General features: G+C 54.8%; 1 protein-coding gene across 1 annotated transcript in view; it reads right to left on the reverse strand.

The window, feature by feature from the left end:
• Window positions 1-3043: 3043 nt before the first annotated feature.
• The window catches only part of ZFHX3 (zinc finger homeobox 3), a 133195-nt gene continuing 114977 nt past the window's right edge, over window positions 3044-21261 (reverse strand). Inside the window, 7 exon segments of the mRNA XM_026684846.2 lie at window positions 3044-6211; window positions 6213-7567; window positions 8490-13892; window positions 14532-14625; window positions 17865-18065; window positions 18307-18437; window positions 19317-19403. Of these exon segments, the coding sequence (XP_026540631.2) occupies window positions 6164-6211; window positions 6213-7567; window positions 8490-13892; window positions 14532-14625; window positions 17865-18065; window positions 18307-18437; window positions 19317-19403 (7319 nt within the window). The 3' untranslated portion in view covers window positions 3044-6163.

Raw genomic sequence — 21261 nt, forward strand, 5'->3', positions numbered from 1 at the left:
CAGTCTGAGTCTTGACCAACTGGTATTGGTTATGATGTGGTAGGAATAGAGATTAGCAGGGACTCAGCCACTGGTTTCATTTAAGGATGAAGATGTGCTTTCTCTTTTGCTTAAACTATGAGACGCAGTTTCTGTTGGCTTGAGGGCCACAATGGCCAAGATGAGGGTGCACTTGGGGCAGCATATTGAGGAGCCTTAATGGCACCTTACAGCTCTGCAAAGAAGATCCAAACTTTGGGGGCCACTTATCGTGGACGCCAGAAAAAGATTCAAGGTGCACAAAAGAGTCAACAAAGAAAAGTGAGTTTTGCATCATGTCAACCCAGCTGACCCAAATTTGCCTGTCCTGAGCCTTAGTGAGGAAAAGGAAAACCCAGAAGCATTCCACCATCCAAGAGATAGCCGATGCTAACTCTTATCTGCCCCTCAGACATTTTGGATTCTGTACAAATTCTGATACATTTACTTCAAATTTGGTCCAGCAAAATTGTTTTCCTAAGGTTTTTTTTCTTTCTTCAGGCTGTAGTTCTTGATTTTTGGTTCTGCTTTATCTGAAAAACAGCCTCATAACTTCAGCATCTTGAAATCAGGTGGCCTCAACTTCCTTTCCTTTTGCTGGGACGTCAGCAGGCTCAGCTTCCAAAGTTTCCCTGCAAGGGCTCCTGAGTGACTCCTTTCCAAGCCCAAAGTTCCTTTGGACTCCTTTCACATTGCTTATCAGAACAATATCATCACCGCCATCCATATCCAAAGCGTACGACTCACAGAGATCACTTAAGCTTCCATCTTTGCAAACTTTTGTGCCGGTTTATATGTTCATACAAAAGTTTTAAGCTTTAGAGTGGCTGCAATTGTCAAGCATTTGGACTTGGATGAAAAATTTCATCTGTTAAATTTCTAAAGCCAAATGTGGCTGTTCAGCTCTTGTTAAAATCTATGTAACAAATTATTGTGGTTTGAATAATTTCTGTCACGTTTAAATAGCAATTAAATGCTGGATGTTTGTATTCGTGGTACTTCTAACTGCCTGCAACTAATCTGGAAACAAAACAATCTCTTTACTTGCAACGAAGTAAACTCAGTTAATGGTTCTATCTATATATCACATTAATTTATAAAGTGCTTTATTTTTGTTGAGTACACAGTGCAACTGTAGCTATTCAGGCTGTTTATCCAGGTTTTATGATTTGTGTAATTGCAAAATTATAGTCTATTCATTAAATTTGGTTAACCGAAACCACGATACCATCTGAACAAAGCCAGTATGCTCCAATTGCCTCTCACTTTCACTAGCACCCAGGCAGCCTCACTCCATACATCCTGCCCCCCTTCCACTTCTTAGGGGCTTCTCTAGTTCTCACCTATCTGTGTTAAGGAGCCTACAGGTAGCACAGGAATCTGTATACAAGTATGAGAACGTGTAGCAAATTTTTTTTTTAAAATTACTTAATTGGGTGTTGCTGAGCTAACTTCATTCCAATTTAGAAGCAGCAGTTCCATCTTTTAGTTGTGTGCAATCTGTATCATAATTGTGTATCCAACCCACCCTGGGAAAAAATGCTGCCTCTACAGGGAGAGGATTCCTGCACAGGGATGATTCCTGCCCAACCCATTACTCAAAGACAGCCCTGAATGGAGCCCTGGGGGCTATGCAGAAGGGCCACCCTAGCATTTCTGCCCAATGGCATCACCCACCCCCTTGTTTCCCTGCGATGCTAGGGGAGGGGAAGGCAAGTGTAAGTCAAGATGGCAATTGAGTGATTAATTCTCAGGATTGCTAAATATATAAACCTCTCTCACACAAAAATCTATTCTTACCCAACCATGCTGCTTGCTCACTACGAGCAATTCTTTTAAGTTAGGAATGGACTTTCGTTTTCAGAGAAACTCATACCTCGAACAGATCAGCACAATACAGGTTGATGGCTTGACAGGTGTGGAGCCTTTTCACTTTTTGCATGGATTTCTGCATCTTTTGCTTGTGCTACTTAAAGAGGAATCTGCATATAGGAGAAAGACAGGCACAAACAACAGCTCCGTTTCAGAGGCAACACAAATCCACCTGTCACCAAGGCGCTGCTGGATGCAACAGAATCCCCCAAAGGGGCTCCCGCCTCTCCCAACGCAGGGAGCAAGTGGCTCATCTTTCGTGGGATCCCTCCATTTCTCTCCCAGGAGAGAGAAGAACCAGGACACTGAGCTCAGGAGGCAGACGTCCACTTGTGGATGGATTCCACACCTGTCAGTCTTTTCCATTCCAGAGCTTCTGTAGTAGAATGCTACCTGAGCAGCTTTCTACAATATTTACTTATATTGTTAGCTCAAAGTTGGTCTTACAGTGCCCCCTTTTCCTCAGTTTGAAGAAAAATACATTTTTCTGTTTTTAATTTTTTTCTATCTCACCCTAAAATGCCCCCACCCCCACGTACACACAAGTAGCCAGCAATGAGAAACCATGGCTACAGTGGAATCCTTTGAAATGGGCCCTGCAGCCAGGCGGAAAGAGGTTTCTCTGGGGAACGCTGCCCAGCCCAGCCCTGCTCTCTTGACACAGGCTCCTGCAATGAGTCATCCCAAAACTCGCAAAGGAAGTGGGTCTGCCGACTGCTGAAGTCGGAGCGCAACCTGGAAAGGGCTCGGCCACCCTGCCCCCCCCACCTTCCCCCTTTTCACTTCCCTGTGTTTATCCATGCACATCTGCAATGATTTGCCTCCAGGTCTGGTTTACAGGGAGTCCTGTGGCATTTGGGCTCAATGCTGGTCTTGGCCTCTTCAGACAGGCAACCGTTTCTGGCCGTGCTCTCTCACCTCCCTTCTCCAAAACCAGCACCCAAGAGCCCTGGCAGATAATTGACCTGGGCCCACAGAGGAGCAAGCCCATGGAGCCCACCACCCAAAAACTGGACGACTCATGTCTGTCCCAAGAGGTTGGCCTTCAGGGCCCCGTCCCATTGTCTTGCCTTGTCCAGCCTGGGGGATGGTCTTCCCTTGGGCAGAGAGACCTCCTGCATTCACCACACTCTGGCACAGCAGAGACAAGAACTTTGGCTCATTTTTTTTAATGTACCACAATGAGCAGGAAACATACTTGATGAAATATTTTCAAAGGAGTATATTCAATTACCATCTACAATCAACTTAACTATGACAACAAAGTGTTTTGTGACAAAATTTGTTTGGTTTTTTTTTTTTAGAGTTCTGTGTGGTTCTGCTTTTGTCCATCTCTATGTCTTTTGGTACAATTTGAGATCAGCATTATTACAGTAACAAAAAAGCTAACAAGACAACATTATAGAAAAACACCAAGAACGTCATTTTTGGTTTCACTTGCTCTAGTTTTTGTACATTGCAAAGGCTGTTTAGAGATTTCACCTCATTTATATATTTTCTGTTTTATCCAGACTTGCCCCCCTCCCCCCAACCAAAGTAATGAAAAAATAGTAAAAAATTATGTGTTTCACAGTGGGCAGGATTTTCAGAGCCATCCATCCATCTAGACAACCAACCAACCAACCAGCAAGTTCCATTTCCTCGTGTCCCCAAGACCACTTGGAATAAGGCCCTGGTGGTCCAGGAAGGCCATTTCTGTTGGCCAGCTGGGCACCCCCTTGGACCCAGCCACACCCACCTGCACTGTTAACGTTCCTGGGCAAGACCACTCCTGGCCTCAGACAGAGGGGCTCAGAGGCAGAAAGAGCCTCAGCCCTCTTTGGAGGCCAGGACTGCCATAGCTGCTTGCTCCTCCTGAGGGTCTATGAACCCTCTCCAGTGTCCCAGAGGGTGAGGTGCAATCACGGTAGGCCTTAGCTTGGCTCAGGCCAGGAGCCTGCTCAATGCTTGCCACTGCCCTGCTGGGGACGACACTGCTTCCAGGATGGAGGCCTCTCTTCTGCACCCAGAAGACTGGGAAGGACCTGGGCATACCCCACGCAGAGGGGGGAAAGCCAGGACAGGCGAAGAGAGCAGAGGGAGGGAACTAGGGCAGAACAAAGAAAGGAGGCCAAAGATGTCAAAGCAAGCAGACCCCAAACTGGCCAGGAAACACGAGTGTTCAACTAGCAAGGTATATCCCACATAAAGAACCAGAAACGAAATGAAAAGCCTCAGGATACAAAGTGATGTTCAACAGTAACACACCAACTCAAAGCATAGGAGCCCTATATCTGCACAGCTTCAGCTCTAGAAAGAGGGCTGTACGGAGCCCCCCAGGCTGCCACTGGGGCAGAGGGACTCTCAGGACAAAGCTTTCCACACATGTGCAACCAGGGATCCTCCCTCAAGCTACAAGCAGCTAAGAGAGAGGCAGCAGGGAGGAGGTTGCCTCTCCCAGAGCCCCCTTCCACGAGTGGGTGGGTGGGGGAGGCTGGCGCCAGAAGATGAAAGTGGGGCAGGCCTATTGGCAGAGCATCGGGGTGCGGGGGGGGGGGGTATGGCACGCAGACCTGGTGGCACTGGGCTCCAAACGCCTGACTGCAAACTCAGCCTGGCGGCAGCAATACCAATTCCCCTTCCCAGGAGACGATCAGAGAAGAAGATTTGGGGGATGGCTCTCCAGGCCCCCCCTCCTCACTTCTCAGCACAGCACCCCATAAAAACACCCCACTTGTCTGTCCAAGCTCAGGGCCGGATACTGGCAGGAGAAGCACAGAGGCTCTTTCATTCATGGAAAGTTTATTGGTCAAATGGAGTCTTGTGGCTAAAACAGAAACAAATCCTCAAAAGAGGCCTTTTTTGCTCGTTCTGCACCAGGGGTTGAAAGGGTTTGTCTTTGGATTTTATTTAAAGCATGAACTTCTTCTAGAGAAAAGAAACAAAGTAAACAAAGGGAAAAAAACAGCCCACCCACCCACTTGCCCTACCTCAGAAAGTCCTTCAAGAGGAAAAAGGGTGCCCTAATGACAGAAAGAGAAACAAGAGCGGGCCCTTCCAAAATGGAGCCTTTACATAGGGAGGGAAGGAAGCCAAAAGGAGAGAGAGAGAGAGGGAGGGAGGGAGGGAGGGAGAGGGAGAGGGAGAGGGAGAGAGGGAGAGAGGGAGAGAGAGGGAGAGAGAGAGAGAGAGTTAAGTGCATAATGGACAGGAATACACCTTAGAAAGTGTTGAGCTCCCAACTAAAATATTTTGAAAGGGATCCCACTGACCCCTCTGAACCCTTTGAGTTTTTTCCTTTATTTTTATAAAATAACTTTGTGGCCACCCTCTGAGAAATGAAGGCAGCGACTGATAAGTGGAAGCTTATGACGGGATGGCCTGGGGATGGAGGGATGGACGGAGAAACTGCGGCGAGTCAGACGGGGCCTCCATCTGGCCAGGACAGGAATGGACGAGACAACATTGAATGAGAAGCCGCCAGCTGGACCATATACAAAAGCTAAACATACACAAAAAGGGGGTGTCTTTAAATCTACCATACTGCTTCAGTTCATTTCCAATGCAACAATCTACTCAACACCAAAAATGGTCATATCTATCATAAATACAGAAAGTCAGTTGTTTAAAACTCCCAAGTCCTTAACACTCTTGTGTGTTTTCTTTTCTGAAAAGGGGAGGGCTGAATGGCCCCCTTGAAATTGGCTTCAGCAGAAAAGATACCCCTAAAACCCCCAGAAAGCTAACTTAGTTCACATTGTTTGTCTTTTCAATACTTTCTGCCCATTTTTAAATTAACAACAAAAAACCTTTTCTTGGAAAAAATCAAAACCAAAAAAAGAAATTATATATATATAATTATATATATATAAAACAATGATTCTGAAAACCAAACAAAGTGTGAGCGATTGACCTGAGAATAAAAAGACGTTACATTTCTTTTTTCCTTTTAGCAAGCAAGCCATTGGTATCTGAAGATAGCAAGAAATTTAAAATGGTCCCGGGTGGCCTGCTTTCCCACAGAGTTATGCTGGCCTCCACTGCGCTCTGGAGGGGGTTGTGCAGGGGGCTGATTCCTGGGGGCACAGCCACCTTTGAGAAACCACAGCAAATCCTTCGGCTGCCCAGAGGCAAGCCGAGCTGCCAGCATTGGCCTCTGGGAAAGCCACCCAGGCGTCTCTCTCTCTCAGTTGGTTTTTCTTTTTTGGTTAGAAGCTTTGGAATTGCAGTTAGTCTATTTCTGGAACCGGTTGGGTATTTCTAGATCCATTTTGCAAGGGTCTGTCTTCAAAGCTTACAATCGAAAAGGGTCCACGCTGGGGAGGCCGCTGTCCCGGGGGGGGGCTGGGCTCTACCGCCCCCCCGGCCTCCAGCCCGTGGCCCGAGTCAGACTCCTCCGAAGAGAATTTCCTTGGCATCAGAGAGGGCTGAACCCCTGAGGTGCTGCATGAGCTTGAGGTAACCGTTGAAGATGAGGAGAGAGGCGGGGGCTTCCCTGGAGGGGAGGCTGCCGGAGGCCAGGGCTTTTTGGAGGCAGGGGGAAGAGCGGCGGGTGGGGGGCCGTTCTTGGGGTGAGCGGTGGGCTGCGAGGTAGATGCGGTGCTCGGGTCAGGGAGGCAGGCAGAGTGAGGTAATTGACTGGGGTGCTCTTTGGCGTTTCTGGCTGCTGCTCGGGGGACTGTCTGATGTCTGTGGGGGGCAGACTCGAGATGCTGCCGGAGGGCCTCTTCCCCACACACCGTGCTCTCGCACACCACACACTGGTAGGAGCCACCCCCGCCAGCAAGCACCTGAAGCGCCACCTCAGGCAGAGTCCCCGCCGACTGGCCGGAGCAGCAGAGGGATTTCAGGTGCACGTCAGCCGCCTCCTGACTCCCGAATCTGGCCTGGCATTTCCGGCACACCAGTCTGTACTGCACCGGGGGGACAATGAAGGGGTCACAGAGGGAGTCCGGGGCATTACTGCTTCCTGTGGTGGGCTCTTCTCGGGGGGACCCCTCGCGGGAGGTTTTCTTCTGCTCTTCTGGCTTGGGGGGTTCTTTGGCAGGGCCTTTTTCAGGAGAGGGGCCCTCTGCGGGGATGGGGGCCTGGCTGCCTCTGGGCAGGGGCAGCTGCGCTTGCCGTTGCAGTGCCTCCTGGAGGCTCTGTTGATATTGCTGGTAGTGCTGCAACAGAGTGCCCGGGGACACACCAAGCAAGGCCTGTGACAGGGCCGGGCCGTAGGGGAAGACCCCTTCCATGCTGTACATGGGCTGGAGGTATCCGCTCTGCAGGGCCCCTGGGAGCTGAGGAGCATAGTAAGGAGAGAAGCCGGGCACAAAATACGGCAGGAAGGGACTAGTCAGCAAGGCCATGGAGTCTGTGTTGAGGGCCGCCTGCAGGGCCTGCAGCTGGGTAGGCTCCACCGAGTACTCCAGGGCAGGCCCCGTGGCGGGGAAGGCCAGGGCAGGGTTGGGTGCCTCCCCTTTGTCCTTCTTGGGCCCTGGCAGGGCCTCCCCCCTGGCCTTGGGGGCGCGCTCCTTCTCTTTCGCCTTCTCGCTCTCCTTGTCCTTCTGCAGTGGGAGGGGCACGGAGGTTTGTGCTGGCGGGGGGGAGCTGAGGGAGGCCGTCTTATTTGGAGATCCTGAGGTGGGGAGGCCAGGCGAGGGGACGCTTGTGCCCGGCAGACCCATCAGGGCAGGTTTGGGAGACGTTAAAGCTGTAAGGAAGAGGAGAGACAGGTTTGCGGACGGGGAGAGAAAAAGCAGGGTTTAGGCCTAAAAGGTCAGCACGGCCCTCTTGAAGGAACCCTCCTCGTACAGTCACTTTCAATCAGAGAATGTTTGCATACACATGTACCTTGTTCATTTCCTTCTTTTTTCCGTTTGCTTTTGTTTCTTTTTCTAATTCTGTCATCTTAAAATTGTCTTGCTGTTTTGTTTATTCAATAAGCAGCTATTTAAAGGGAAACTCTCCACTCCTACTGTCCCTTCATCTCCAAGAGGGACCTAAAGGGGCCCCACCAGCCCCATTTCAGAGCAGTCCCCTCTGGGGCACACAGAACGGCAGAATCCCACTTGCAGGACCACCTGAAAAGCTCAAAAATCCCTGCTGAGATCAGGAATGTGAGCCTAAAAAACCCAGGAATGGATGAGATTCAACTGGGTCAGGGGATGCACAGATGGACAGGACCTCCTGACAGGAAAGCAGCCAGGGGGAGGACACTTGTCAGAAAGCAAAAGCTCTTATAGAAATTTATATTACTGCTATACAGGAATGGGTGGGCTGGTAACTTAGCCTCTCCCACGCCAGCAGAAGTCATCCTGGCCTAGAGAAGTGATAAGAAGCAAGCTCCCTTCCCCATCCCGCCTCACTCCAGAGGCAGAGAGCTGACCCTTCTCCCCTGTCACCAGGTTCCCCTCCCCTCCTAGACTGCAAGAGGCCAAAGGCTCTCAAGTCAATGACACACACACACACACACACACACACCCCATCTGAAAAGGAGGTGCCTCCAGCAGAGACTCATTCTGCCCCAGGTGATCCATTTCATATCTCCCTCAGGGGCATGCTTCATCCACGTTCTCCCCTCCTCCCATTTTGGACAGCCAAACTGGGAAGTTCACGAGACAGGTGCAACTCACCTGTATTGGAAGGAGTGAAGCCAGGCAGGGATGGGCTGTTCAAACCTGGCAACAGGACAGGAGGGATGCTTTGAAGGGCTGCTGGGTAGTTGGCAGGAATGTTTAGAGCCTGCAGAGGGGAACTGTCAAACATGCCTTGCTGCTGAGCAGCCAGGCCAAGCGCTTCATTGGCCTTCTTGATTCGGTCCAGCTCTTGCTGTGCCATCAGCTGGCGGACGGTGGCTGGGTCAAAATACTCCTTCTCTTTGTCCAGCTGGCTCCCAACTGTCTCTTTCACTTTGGAGATGTGCTGCTGAGAGAAGATATGGTCACGAACAGACAGTCGGGCACTGTACTTGATGCCACACAAAGTGCACTCTGTTTTTGGCCCCTCGTAGCCAGTTTGATTAATGCCAAAATGCTTGGCCATGTTGAGCTTGGATTTCTTGTCTTTGGCTCGGGCATTCTGGAACCAGACCTGGACAACTCTCTTGGGGAGCCCAATATCATTGCCCAGAATCTCACACTCCAACATAGTGGGCGTCCTGTAATCGCTAAAGCAGGTCTTCAGGACTTTCAGCTGAAGGTTGGTCATCTGTGTCCGGAAACGCTTCTGCCCTGGCCGATCACCCACATCCCTGGACTTGCCCGCTGAGCCACTCGTGCCTGGGCTAGGAGAGCAAGGGTCCGCCAGGCTTGATGTCTCGCTGTAATCCACGGTGCCTTCGTTGTCGTACTCCTTGCTGTGGAAGCTGGGAGCTGGGCTCACCAGGCCCGAGGAGAGCCTGTCTTCGTACTCAGACATGGCTAACAGGGCAGCCTTGGCCAGGCTCTCACCTGGCCCCAAGCTCCCTCTGGCCTCTGTGGCACTGTCATTGTCTGCATTGGCCTCGTCACCTGTAGTTGTGTCTGTGAGGGCTGTGTTGACGGAGGAGCAGTCATCATTGTCCAGTTTGGCTGGGTCAAAGCTCAGGTGCACAGAGGACACTGAGGGGCTCTCCAAGTCTTCCATGCCTTCCATTTTGATGGAGGACGGGCTCAGCAGGGTCTGAGGGGACAGCTCTAGAGATTTGCTGCCTGGGGAGAGCGGGATTCCCTGGCTGTCACTGCTACTGCCAGGGGCAGGCAGCTGTGCAAAGTTGGCCCTGTCAAAGAGGTCTCCCTTCCCCACAAGCCCCCCTCCTCCTTCACAATCCAGGAGCATGGCTGACAAGGTCAGGTTGTATCCTGCCCGCTTGGCTTCATGCCAGTGCCGAGATCGGATATGTGCTTCCAGGGCGGTCTTGGCTTTGAAGAGGGCCCGGCAGAAAGGACACCGACGATGGGCTTGAGCAGGCCCCACAGCTCGGAACTGCCCTTTCCTCTCCCGGGCCCGTGTATTCTGGAACCACACCTGCACTACGCGCTTCTTCAAGCCTACTTCATGGGCAATGTGGTCAAGCATCTTCCGCGTAGGATTGGAATCCAGGAGGTACTTTTGGTACAGCACTTCCAGCTGCTCAGGGGTGATAGTCGTCCGGAGGCGCTTATCCCGCTGCGGCTCCTCTCTACCAGCGCTGCCATCATTCCCGACGGGGCTGACGCTGGCTTTCTCCTCCAGCTTCCTCTTCAGGGTGCTCATGGTAGCGGTTGGGGTAGAGGGTGGGGTGGCTGAGTTCGTGGGCAATTGGGAGAGGGTCCCAGAGAGCAGTTGGCTAGCCAGCAGCGGGTTACTGGGGTCAAAGAGCATAAAGGGCAGATCAAGCGTCCTGTCCAGGAACTGAGAATGGAGAAATTGGCCCTGAGTGCTCAGGAAATGCAGCTGCTGATGTTCTTGCCAGTGCTCAAATGAAGGGAAGGCCAGCTTGCACTGCTCACACTGATACGGGACAAGCTGGGGAGGCAAGCTGGCCAGCTGCTGGGCACTCGGCGTGGTCAGGGGTTTGAGAGGCAGCTGGGCAGGAGGAGGGCTTGCCTGAGGCAGGCCACCCTGGAGAGGGTGGGCCAGCTGCTGCTGGAGGGGCGGGGAGACCTTTGGGTGCACGGAGCTCAGCTTCGGCTCTCCTTGGTCCTGCAGTGGCAGCTGCCCGTCTTGCTTTGGTTGCCGTTGCTTCTCTGAAGTTGGGCTTTGTTGCATACTTGAAGGCTCAGGGTGCTTTGGTTTCTCATCAGTAGCGTTTGTTTTAGACTGATAGGCAGCAGGGCAATCACTGTCTGCCTCAGTGGTACTCTGTGACAGAAAGGCTGCACTGGCAGAAGAGGCGGGCGTGCCATGAGCCTGGGAAGGCATTGGGGTGCTGCAGGAGGAACTGCTGGGAGTCAGGAGCTCCGTAGCGTCCATGGAGTCTTCGTTCTGACTGTCCTCCTGCCCATCTTCATCTTCATCCTTGTAGCAGAGCTTCTTCTGATGTTTGATCAGGTCAAAGATGCGCTGGAAGACCAAGCTGCACTTCTTGCACTGGTAGTTCAGGTTGCTCGTTCGGATGTATCGGTCGTTTGTCAGCTCCCGTCGCTCTCCATCTTTGCCGCCTTCCCCCTGATTCTCATAATTCTTTCTGGCTTTCTGGCGAGCGTTCTGAAACCACACCACAATCACCCGCGTTGGGAGACTTAGCAGGTTGGAAAGCTGCTCAAACTCGTCATCCTTTGGATAGGCGTTGGCATCAAAGAAGTCCTGCAGCACCCGAAGCTGGTAGTCCGTGAAGCGAGTTCGGGAGGATCTCTTGCTTCCCCAGTACTCATGTTTCTGAGGCTCTGGAGAAGATGGCCGGGAGTCCATTTTTAGGTCCTCCAGGCTGGTGATTGGGGGGTTGCTGAAGTTGTACGGCGAGTCCTTGTTGCGCTGGCGCTCTTTGAAAAGCGTATTTCGAAACCAGTGCTTGATCACCTTCTGTGGCAAACCAGATTTCTCTGCCATCTCCTTGATCTGCTCCTCACCTGGGGAATTGTTGATGTCAAAATACTGCCTTAAGACCCGGAGCTGGTCATCGGTGATTCGTGTCCGTGGTCGTTTGTTCTGCTGCTGCTGCTGCAAAAGGCCTGGGTTGAGTTGATGCTGGTACAGCTGAGCCAGCTCTGCAGGTAAAGAGTCGACAGGGGCAAGCTGGGGCGGTAACTGGGCCGGCAGGGCTTGCAAAGGCATGGTTGGCATCATGAGTGGTGAGAAGAGAGGCAGATCCATGGGCATGGGGAGCTGCGTGAGGGGCAAGGAAGGCTGGGTGGGTGTGACGGAGGGAGAGGTCATGGGTGGGGCTGAGGCCTGCAGGGTGGGCGTGGAAGGAGGCTGGGAGGGGGCAGCAGGCACAGCAGGAGCGGGCGCAGGAGGGGGCGGGGGGGCCAGCTCAGGCGTCAGTGGCCTCAGCGGGTAGAGCTGGTCGTAGTGCTCTCGGTACTGCTGGGCAAACCATTCCAGCTGCTGGAAGGGGAGGTAGTGCTGGTGGACGTGTTCCTGGTGGGTCTTCAGGATGAGCACGTTGGAGAAGAACTTGCTGCAGGACTCGCATTCCAGCCTCTCCAGGCTGTCGGCCTGCTCAGCCCTCCCAGCTGCCTTCTGCTTGTTCTCGTTGTACTGAATGACCAGTTCAAACCCAAAGTTCTCCAGCAAAGCTTTGGTGGCATTGCCACGAGCATCTGCAGCAATGCGAGGAGGGAGCCGGAGCGCCTCCCCAGGGCTGCTTCCAGCTGCTTCTGTGGCCCCCACTAGGTCAGCCTTCTCTTGGGCCTTGCTGGCCTCGGTTGGGGGCTCTGGGCAGAGGGGGCTTCGGCCGCCCTTCTCTGCCACCTCCTGATCCCGCTGGGCCTCCTTTTCCTTCCCCACAGACTTGGCCTTCTTGTCTGGGGGCAGGCTTGCTGGGAGGAGCACGCACGGAGGCTGGGACAGTGGAAGCTGCTGCTGCTGCACCTGCGGGTGGCTTGGCTGTGGAAGCTGGGCTTCCAGGTCTTCCAGCAGGCCGGGCCCACTGCCTGCCAGCATCAGGGTGCCATTGGTCACCGGCAAGCTCACCTCGGCGTTCAGCTGCAACTCGGCACTGGGAAGATAGAAGGGGAAAAGTAGCTGCTGCTGCTGCTGCTGATGCAGGAGAGCCTCCGGGGCCATGGGGAAGCGGGGCAAGAGTGCAGGGTTGAAAAGCTGGGCCTGCAGAAGCGACGCCTGCTGCTGCAGCTCTTGCTGCAGCTGGGCCTGCACCAAAGAGTATGGCAGTGGGGGCAGTGGCTGGTGGCATGCCAGCGCATCTCCTGTCTCCTTACGATTGGTCTCTTTAGATTCTGAAGGGCTCAAGGGGGCTGCAGGTGGGTGGCCGGTACCGATGGGCAGTTTCAGAGGGGGCTGCCCTGTGGTGTCACAGGAAGCCTGGCTGAGAAGGGGTGGAGCAGAGCCAGTGCTACCTGTGCTTATGTTGCTCTGGGCGGCAGCAGAGGAGGAAGAAGAGGATAGGCTCGTGGTGCTGACACCCAGGGGGCTGAGCATGGAGGAGCCCAGGGATGCATTGCTGTGGCCACTGCCGCTGACTGCTTCTAGCTTAGCTGCTCGTGCCTTGGTCTGATGCAGCACAGAGCGCATGTGGATCTCCAGGGTGGAGCTCTGGCTGTAGGCCACGCTGCAGATGCTGCACTTGAAGGGCTTGTGGTCAGGGCTACTGGTGGCCTCGGACTGGCTGGCGGAAGACTCCTGAAGGGCCCTTTTCAGCTTGTGCAGGTGGGAAACGGAATTGTAGTGGACCAGAAGGATGTTCTTCTGCGTGAAGGATTCTTTGCAAACGGTGCACTTATATGGGCGGGCTGGATCCAGGAATTTTTCTAGGGTGAAATTTGGGCCCTTCCGGAAGGGAAGAGCCCGTTTAGGTTCTGAGCCAGAGTCTTCCTGTAGGGACCCACAGTCACTTCCTGCAGGGCTCTGCTTATCTTCCTGGTCGCTGTTCTCCTCCTCTTTCTCCTCCTCCGTCACCACGGTGTGGTCCTCAGCCAACGAAGGGTCACCCATGGCAAACAGTTCTCCATTAACCAGCAGCCCACCATACAGTTGCTGGATGTCGGCTTCGCTCAGATCCAGGTGGCTGGTCTCCAGATGCTTCTTAAGGGCCTGAAAAGTGCGGAAGCTCCGCTGGCAAAGGCAGCACATGGTGGCTGCCCGGATGACATGGTACTGGGAGTGCAGCTGAAGCTTTTCTATGGTTTTGAAGGCTAGGCTGCACTGGTTGCAGCGGTACTTGTAGACGTGGCGATCAGAAACGGGAAGCTGTGGTCGCTTGCCATGCGTCTCGCTAAAATGGATCTGGAGGGCAGAGGAGCTTTTGAAGCCCTGGCCACAGCCCTTCTTCCAGCAGAAGAATCCCGCCTCCTCTTTGGCACTGGGCTGCTCGGATGCTACAGGCTTTACTCCGCTGCTGCCTTGCCCCATGGCCTCTGGCAGCAACCGCAGGCTTCTGCCCCCTTCCTCCGAGCTCTCTGTGGAAGTGGAACCAGAGCAAGGAAGCGTCAGTGGCATGGCACGGGGACCAGCAATAGCAACAGCACTTAGACTCCTATACCACTTCACAGTGCTTTACAGCCCTCTCTAAGCAGTTTACAGAGACAGCCTATTGCCCTTGGTTGACCCATCTCAGAAGGATGGAAGGCCGAGTCAACCTTGAGCCTGGTGAGATTCGATCTGCCAAACTGCTGGCAGCCGGTGATCAGCAGACGTAGCCTGCAGTACTGCATTCTCACCACTGCGTCACCACCGTGGCTCCCCTGCTTTTTGCCCCTCGCCTCCTCCGGGTCTAAAGTCTTCCCATCTCACCTGGCTCAGATTCCCCATTGAACCCAGCTCTCACTCCCTCACCCTCATTTACCTAGGCTCTGGGTTTGTGTGGGGGCCCACATACTTCCCCTCTCCATCCCAGCCACCTGCCCCTTTTGTGACTTTTCTTCACACCCGTTCTGGAATGAGCAAGCCAGAACAGTGGATGCCAACCATGTTGCCCAGGGCCGGCTCTGAGCTCCCGCCGTTCCCAGGGGCCAACCCAGGGCTGGGGCCCTGCCCCTCCCTCTCAGGGACACTTTGGCAAGAGTTGCCTTTCAGGCCTAGGAAAAAGTGTGACTGACCAGGTTGCTGGAGGGATTCCTCGTTCCCGTCTCGATCCGGTGCTGCTGCTGGGAGGAACACGTTGCTGGGCATCATCACCTCTGGTGTGGTCACCTGCCAAAGCCCAAAAGAAAACCAGGAGAGGGCACTCAAAACCTTTTGGAAGGCAGGGAGCCTTTCAGACCCAACAAAGCCCCGAGGTTTTGCCCTTCTGTTTTTTAGGCAAAATTCAAGACTATCAAGCATGTTCCCGCGATTACATTCAGACGTAACTAATGGCATCCACTGGATGAAAAGCATTGATGTTATTTCTCCGCTTTGCACGATTCGAACTGAATTTGTAACTGTGTTTTTACACAATTCTTGGGTAGCCTGTGAGGAAGTGAGGTCGTGTGGCTGAGAATGCAGAAAGCTCTTAACTAAAGTGAGATGTGAGAAAGCACCCCAGTCCTGAACAAAGATGGCTGCACCCTTGTTTTCGGGGTGACTCGACCCAAGGGAGCTCAACCAAAGGAGCAAAGTGGGATCCAGGAAAGAGGACCAGGAACGAGGAGGAAGGCTTCAGCTGCGCTGTCTGGAGCAAAAGGAATCATGTCAGCCCCCCCTTTGCCCCCTCCCTTCTCCCCACTGATAGGCATACCACTCAGGCCCCATCCCCAATGAAGCGCTCTGTAAACTGCCATTCTCCACCCAGCTCCTGGGAGCACACCCTGAGCACACACACACACACACACACCCCTCAAGAGACCTCCTCCCTCACTGCCCCCAGCCCAGACTGTGGCTGGGAGAAGATGCTCCAAGCTCAAGATCGGAAGATCTTCCTCCGGGATCTCCTAGGCTGGAAAAAAGGAAGTTGGTTTGATGTGTGACTTGTCTATAAACTCCATAGAGAGAATGATAGTCTTGGAAACCTGGATCTCTGGATCATCCACTCAGCACGGCCACCCAAAGCTGCAAACCAGAGCCCTATCTTCAAGAACCACCAAGATGGCATGACTGCCACAAGATATACACGGCAACTCCTTTCTTCTGAGGGGCCAGGGCAGCTCCAGCCATGGCAACCAGATGCAGGGAGTGGGGGGTGGAATGAAGAGGCTTTTGCTGGGTCTTTCCAAGGCTGCCTTGGCTGCTACGGGGTGTCTGCGTGTGTGTGTGTGTGTGTGTGTGTGTGTGTGTGTGTCAGGCAGAACCACTCCCAAAGGAGAAGCACTGCCGGGGAACTGACAGCCACCTGGGCTTCTTCCCGTTGGAAAGCTAGGAAATAGGCCCCCTCCTTTCCTCGGGCAGAGCCCTCAAGTGAGTGCAAGGAAGGGAGCAGCGTGTGTCCGGCCCAACTGTCCCTGCAGGGGGAAGGAGGCCTTTCCCAGGAAGCCAGAGGCAAGGCTGCTTGCTCCCTCTGCGGTAGCCTGAGGAAAGGGACCAAGCTCCGAGTCCCGCCAACTCTTCCATGCCTTTTCCAAGCCCTCCAGCTCAGTGGATCTCTCATTGTTTTCATGCAGGTTAATTTGGGAAATGCAGGTGGTTACCAATAGCAATGGGGAGAGAGGCCTCCGCAGTTGACAGACTGAAGTCAGTCAAGGAAGAGAGAGAGAAGATTCCAAGTCATCTGGCCTCCCTCCCATTGTCTTGCGGAGTCTTTGATCGTAATTCCCGATTAGGATTCTGCAAGGCAGCAAGCGGGATTCTTTGTCTGTCCCCACCTTCCATCAATTAACTCTCCCTGAAATATAATTGCCAGAGGCCCCTCCCTCCTGGGGACGTGTTCATTCCAGACCCCCACCTGGCTCATCCGACCTAGGGCTGCTCAGGCTTCTTGGGAACACCCCCACAGGTACCCACCCCCTCCGCTAACCAAGCCCCCCCAAGGAGCACCCAGGGCCGCTGCCTCCTCTCAAAAGGGGGCAAGAAAGAATCTCCTCTCTCCGTTTCCTCCCTCCCCTCGGAATATAATTGGCCCCGCATAAATTCTGGGGGGGGAGGGGTGGTCCTGTGGGGAGTCAGCCAAAGGAGGTGATTTCCATCACAAAGACCCCTGAGGCAGAGCCAGCCAGCCAGGGAGGGGAAAAAAACTTCATTGGGCACTCCATCAAGGTCGCTTCTAATTTGGGCCACCTAATTGGCCAAGGTGGCTCCAAATTAACAAGGGGAAGCCAGAGGACAGCTGACCCAGGGAGAGGCACACAATGGGAGCAGGAAAGAGGCAGGGGAGGGAAAGGAGAGGGCAACCCCCCCAGGGTCTTCTGGCCAAGCCTCCATCTGTTCCCTGCAGGGGTGGTTGAGGGGGGCCGCAAGGGTGTCCTGAAGCCAGGGGCCACTGGAGACTTTAGTCCGCATGAGCCAAAATGCCCTTGCTCAGGATCGACGGGGCTCCTCATCCCCTCCCTGCACCTCCCCAGCAACCCCCCCCCCCCACCGGTTGACTACTGGCAGGCTGCCAATGCTCGCCCCTCTCCCCCCACCAGGAATGTCACTCCGCCCAACCCACCCACAGCACCCAGAGGGACCGAGTCCTTCCCCTCAGTTGGAGAAGTCATGGAGGAATCCAGAGCGGAGGCCCCGAGCACAGCAGGCCCTCGCCTGGCCCCAATCCCCAGCGCAGTCTGCCGGTGAACGGCAAGGCACCTGGACCCAGCTCCATTCCCCAGAGCCCAGGCTATTTCGGGAGAGCTTCTCGGGCGAAGGAGGAGCCCTCTTTCCAGCAGCCAGGAGGACGGCCTTCTTCCCCAGCCAGAAGGGAAAGCCCACTGCAGCCAGCTGCGCCTTCCCTTTCTTGAGTGGCGGCAGCAGCAGCAGCAGTGCAGGCCTCCAAGTTCAGCCCCAGCCCCGTGCCAGTAGGATCCCACCCTTGCTTCCCCCCCTACCCAATTGCCCTGGCAATCCAGCAGCGGATGAGGTGTCCCTCCCCAGTGGCATTCTCATGGAAAGGGGCCACCTCTCCTCGGGCTCGGTCTGTAGCCTGAATGCCTCTTGCCTCAAGTAGGCAACCCTGGGCCCCATGCTCAGCACAGAGGGGAGGCTGGGTCTCCCAAATCAGGAGTGGCCCCTCCCTTGGAAAGGGTCAACGTCCAAGAGGAGCCCAGAGCTTTGCAGGTGGTTTGAGCAGGGAAGCTGCAGGGAACGTCACGGTGGACCCTCTGCCTCCGTGGCAGCTGGAGGTGGCCTCCCAGTTCCACCCCAGGACAGGCCGCAGAAGCCCAGCAGGTCTTCTGGCTCCTCCAAGCCCTCGGGCTTCCCAAGCTGCCCTTCCCCCTGCTTTCCCACAGCTCCTTCTCTTGACCCACCAGCAGGCTCGCCTGGGGGCCTTGAGCAAGTCCTGCCGTGCAGGGACACCAAAACTCCCCCCGGGAACTCACCGTCAAGAGGAGTTTCTCCACACAGTCGGGAGACACGCTGTGCAGGTGGGTGAGGTGCAGCTGAAGGTGGAGCTTGCTGCTGAGCAGGTCCTGACAGAGGGGGCACCTGAGCATCGGCTGGATGGAGTGCTGGGTCACGGCATGCACCCGCAGCCGGTTGACATCTGGATTGCTGTACTTGCAGTAGGGGCACTGGTACATCTGGGGGCAAAAGAAAGCAGGTGCTCGCAGGGGGGGAAAGGCGGCCAGGGAGTAGTATGGCATGCCCCACTGCCCATCGTCACACCTGGCCAACTTTTTACAAGACATGCTCTCCCGCTCTCCCTCTCGCTTCCTCTCTCTCCCTCCCATGCTGGCGCTGGGCTCCCCGGAGACCCAAAAGCAGATCATTCCTGGTTTAGTGCAAAAGCTTCTTAGGTGCCAGCGCCCCCCAGCATCTCACCTGCTCTAGCTCCGCCTCGTCAGGTGGCTTGGGCCATTTGGGGACAGGTGATGCCGAGTGCCTTGAAAATGAAGCCTGCTTGGAGGGGAAGCGGGGCTCTGCTGGCTCCTTCTCAGCCTGGGGGCCTTGAGCTGCCAAAGAGAGAAAGACATCACTCTGTGAATACAGGACCTGGTGGCCTTAGCGGGCAGGGGGAGAGTCTGCAGGGGGCTCGGCCTAGAGCCCCCTCCATCCCTGCCTTCCTCCCACTTCAGCCTCAGCCAAAGGTCCCCTTCGGAGGAGCTCAGTCTGCTATCACCTGCAAGCCAACATGGTAATAGCAACAGCATGTAGACTTCTACACCGCTTCCCACTGCTTCCCAGCCCTCCCTCTCTAAGCGGTTGACAGAGTCACCCTCTTGCCCCCAACAATCCAGGTCCTCATTTTACCGACCGTGGAAGGATGGAAGGCTGAGTCAGCCTTGAGACTCAAGCAGTAGTTGGGGTTGAAGCTGCTGCCAGCCTCCCTCCCCAGCTGGGCCTGAGGAGCCTCTTCCTATGGCCAAAAGCCAGGAATGTCCCCATTCAAGCTCCTATAAGGAGATCCTTTGTGCTTCCCACATCCCTGCTCAATGCAATGCAACAGCACCCCTCTTTGTGCCACGTGGAGGGCTTTTCCTGAGCCCCCTCTGCACTCAGGTGTTTCTCTGCTTGCCCACGGCTGGCTCTGAGTGGGCAAAGCACGTGTGTGTGTGTGTGTGTGTGTGTGTGTACACGCTCCCTCTAAAGGGAGCGATACGTTGTCTCCCAGAAAGAATCCTTCAGCTTCACACTAGCAGTTTGATAGACAGATAAAGCAGCACTCAAATTCACCTGACACCCCACAGGAATTTGCGCTGTTGTTGGAAACATGAGAGCCAAGACTGGCAGGGAGGGAGGGTGGGAGAGCGCAAGAATCCCCCCTGGGTGGTTGCAGATGTACATGGGAGCACCAGGACAGCAAAGCAGCGGCCGCTGCCCACCCTGCTCACCTGCCCACTTGGCCTGGTCCGGGCCAGCCATGCTCTCCATTTCTTTGGCCGCCTCGTCAGGTCCTTCCACATCTTCAGTGAGCTCCTCTGGAGGGGACGAGAGAGAGAGAGCCAACCTGAGGCCTGCTGCAGCGGGCTCAGTCGCCACGCCGGCCCTGCTCCGAGTCAGAGGAGGAGGCCCTCCAAGGAGCCCCGGCCTTTCCCAACCTCTGGGGGCCCAGTGGTCAGCTTCCCATCCTCCCCAAGAAGTTACACTGCCTCTTAGGCAGACAGAACCTCTGATGATTACATCCCAGGCTTCTGCACCTTCTCCTGGACCCCTGGACCAACCCACGTTCCCTGAAAGGGGGAGGAGGAGAAGAGGGGAGTAAAGCCAGGCAACCAGCAAGAGTTGGTGGGGTGGGGGTGGGGGAAGAAGAGAGGACAAAACCAGGAAATCCCAAAAGCGTCCCAGACAGAGACTCCAGGGAAACCCAGCAGGCCTTTCTGGGGCGTCTGAAGAAGAGGAGGAAGGGGTGATCCCAGGCTCCGAAAGGGGTTTTCCTCAGGGCCTTAGAGAGGGAGGGGAGAGGGAGGCAGGCAAGAAGGCCCACCAGAGTGGACCCGCAAAGCCAACGGGGATTCCCCCCCTCTCCCCAGGAAGAAAAGGGGGGCCCCACCACGGCCACATTCAGGGCAGACGGGAGCCACCTGGAACAAGGTCGGCCCAAGCATCCCAGCTGGTGAGAGACAAGCACGAGGGGGAGAAAGGCCGCAACTCCAGGAAACGACGCCCCCACATCCCGATTCTGCCACTCTGCAGAAATAGGTCACTCATCAGCAGCCCTGTTGGGGACTGGATCACTCCCATCGCCCTGGCAGATTCTGCATCAAGAAGCACAATCTGGGAAGCGGAAGAGACCAGCCCCTCCTCTCCCTTCCCTGCCCAGCAGTCCTTGGTCAAGATAGGGGCAGGGGATGGATTGGCAGACTCCCCACCCCTTCTTCACAAGCGGCAGTCCCAGACCAGCCCCTCCCTCTCTGTGGCTGGAGAAACTCGGCTGGAGGGGGCTCCAGAGGCTCTGCAGCCCCTCATGGGCATCACCCCTGCCCTGGGAGCAAAGGGCTGCTGGTCTGGGGCAGAGGAAATCAAGGAGGGCTGCCCCAGAGTCTTGTCCTCAACAAGATGAAGCAGCTCACGGGGAGGCTTAAAAAGCATAAAACCACGGACGTGGATGCCAGTTAAAGAGGGGGCAGGGGAGGAATTTTGAATCAACTGGATACTCCAGGCCCACCTTGGACCGGCTGCCCCCATCAGGACTTAGCGATGGCAGCAGCAAAGCTGAGCACTTCAGGACGCCTGCAGACAGCAGAAGTTCAGCCATGCAACAGGCCTGCTTTGGCGGGTTCTCCATGTGCCTGCAGAACCATGTGGCACCTTAGGCACCGCCATTCATGGTGGCAAGAGCTTTTGTGAATTGCGGAACTGAGCAATGCATCTTAAATAGACAACTGGGGCCAAGGAGTCTTCTAAGCTGGCCATACACTTTGGCACAGCAGGAGCTCAAGAAAAGGGCCCAGGGCGCATCTGAAGATACATTTCCCTTCAAAATTTAAAAAAAAACACGACAAGAAGCAGAGCTTAGAGATCCATCAGGGATTATTATATTCCACCCAGCCCTCTGCATTCCAGGGTGCTGCTTTCAGGGCCTCAACAAAGGTGGGGAGATTGGCATCGAGGCATCAGGGGGAGCCCTCATTCCTTTTGGGCAGGCTGCCTCCCTGAGGAATTTCACCGCGAGTGAATTATTTGGAGACAAATCCTCTCTCCCAAGCAAGGGCACCGCCAGGCCCTAAACTGAAGCGCACAGAGTGGACTCCTATTTCCACGCGGGAAAACCTGCTTTGCCTCTCCCGCCCTCCTTCATCCTGGCAGCCGAGCCAATTCTCCCTCCCGCCCAGAGTC

The sequence above is a fragment of the Notechis scutatus genome, chromosome 9 (genome assembly GCF_049901735.1).
Source record: "Notechis scutatus isolate UNSWTSFEM ecotype Mainland chromosome 9, rNotScu1.2, whole genome shotgun sequence".
Taxonomy (NCBI): Eukaryota; Metazoa; Chordata; class Lepidosauria; order Squamata; family Elapidae; genus Notechis; species Notechis scutatus.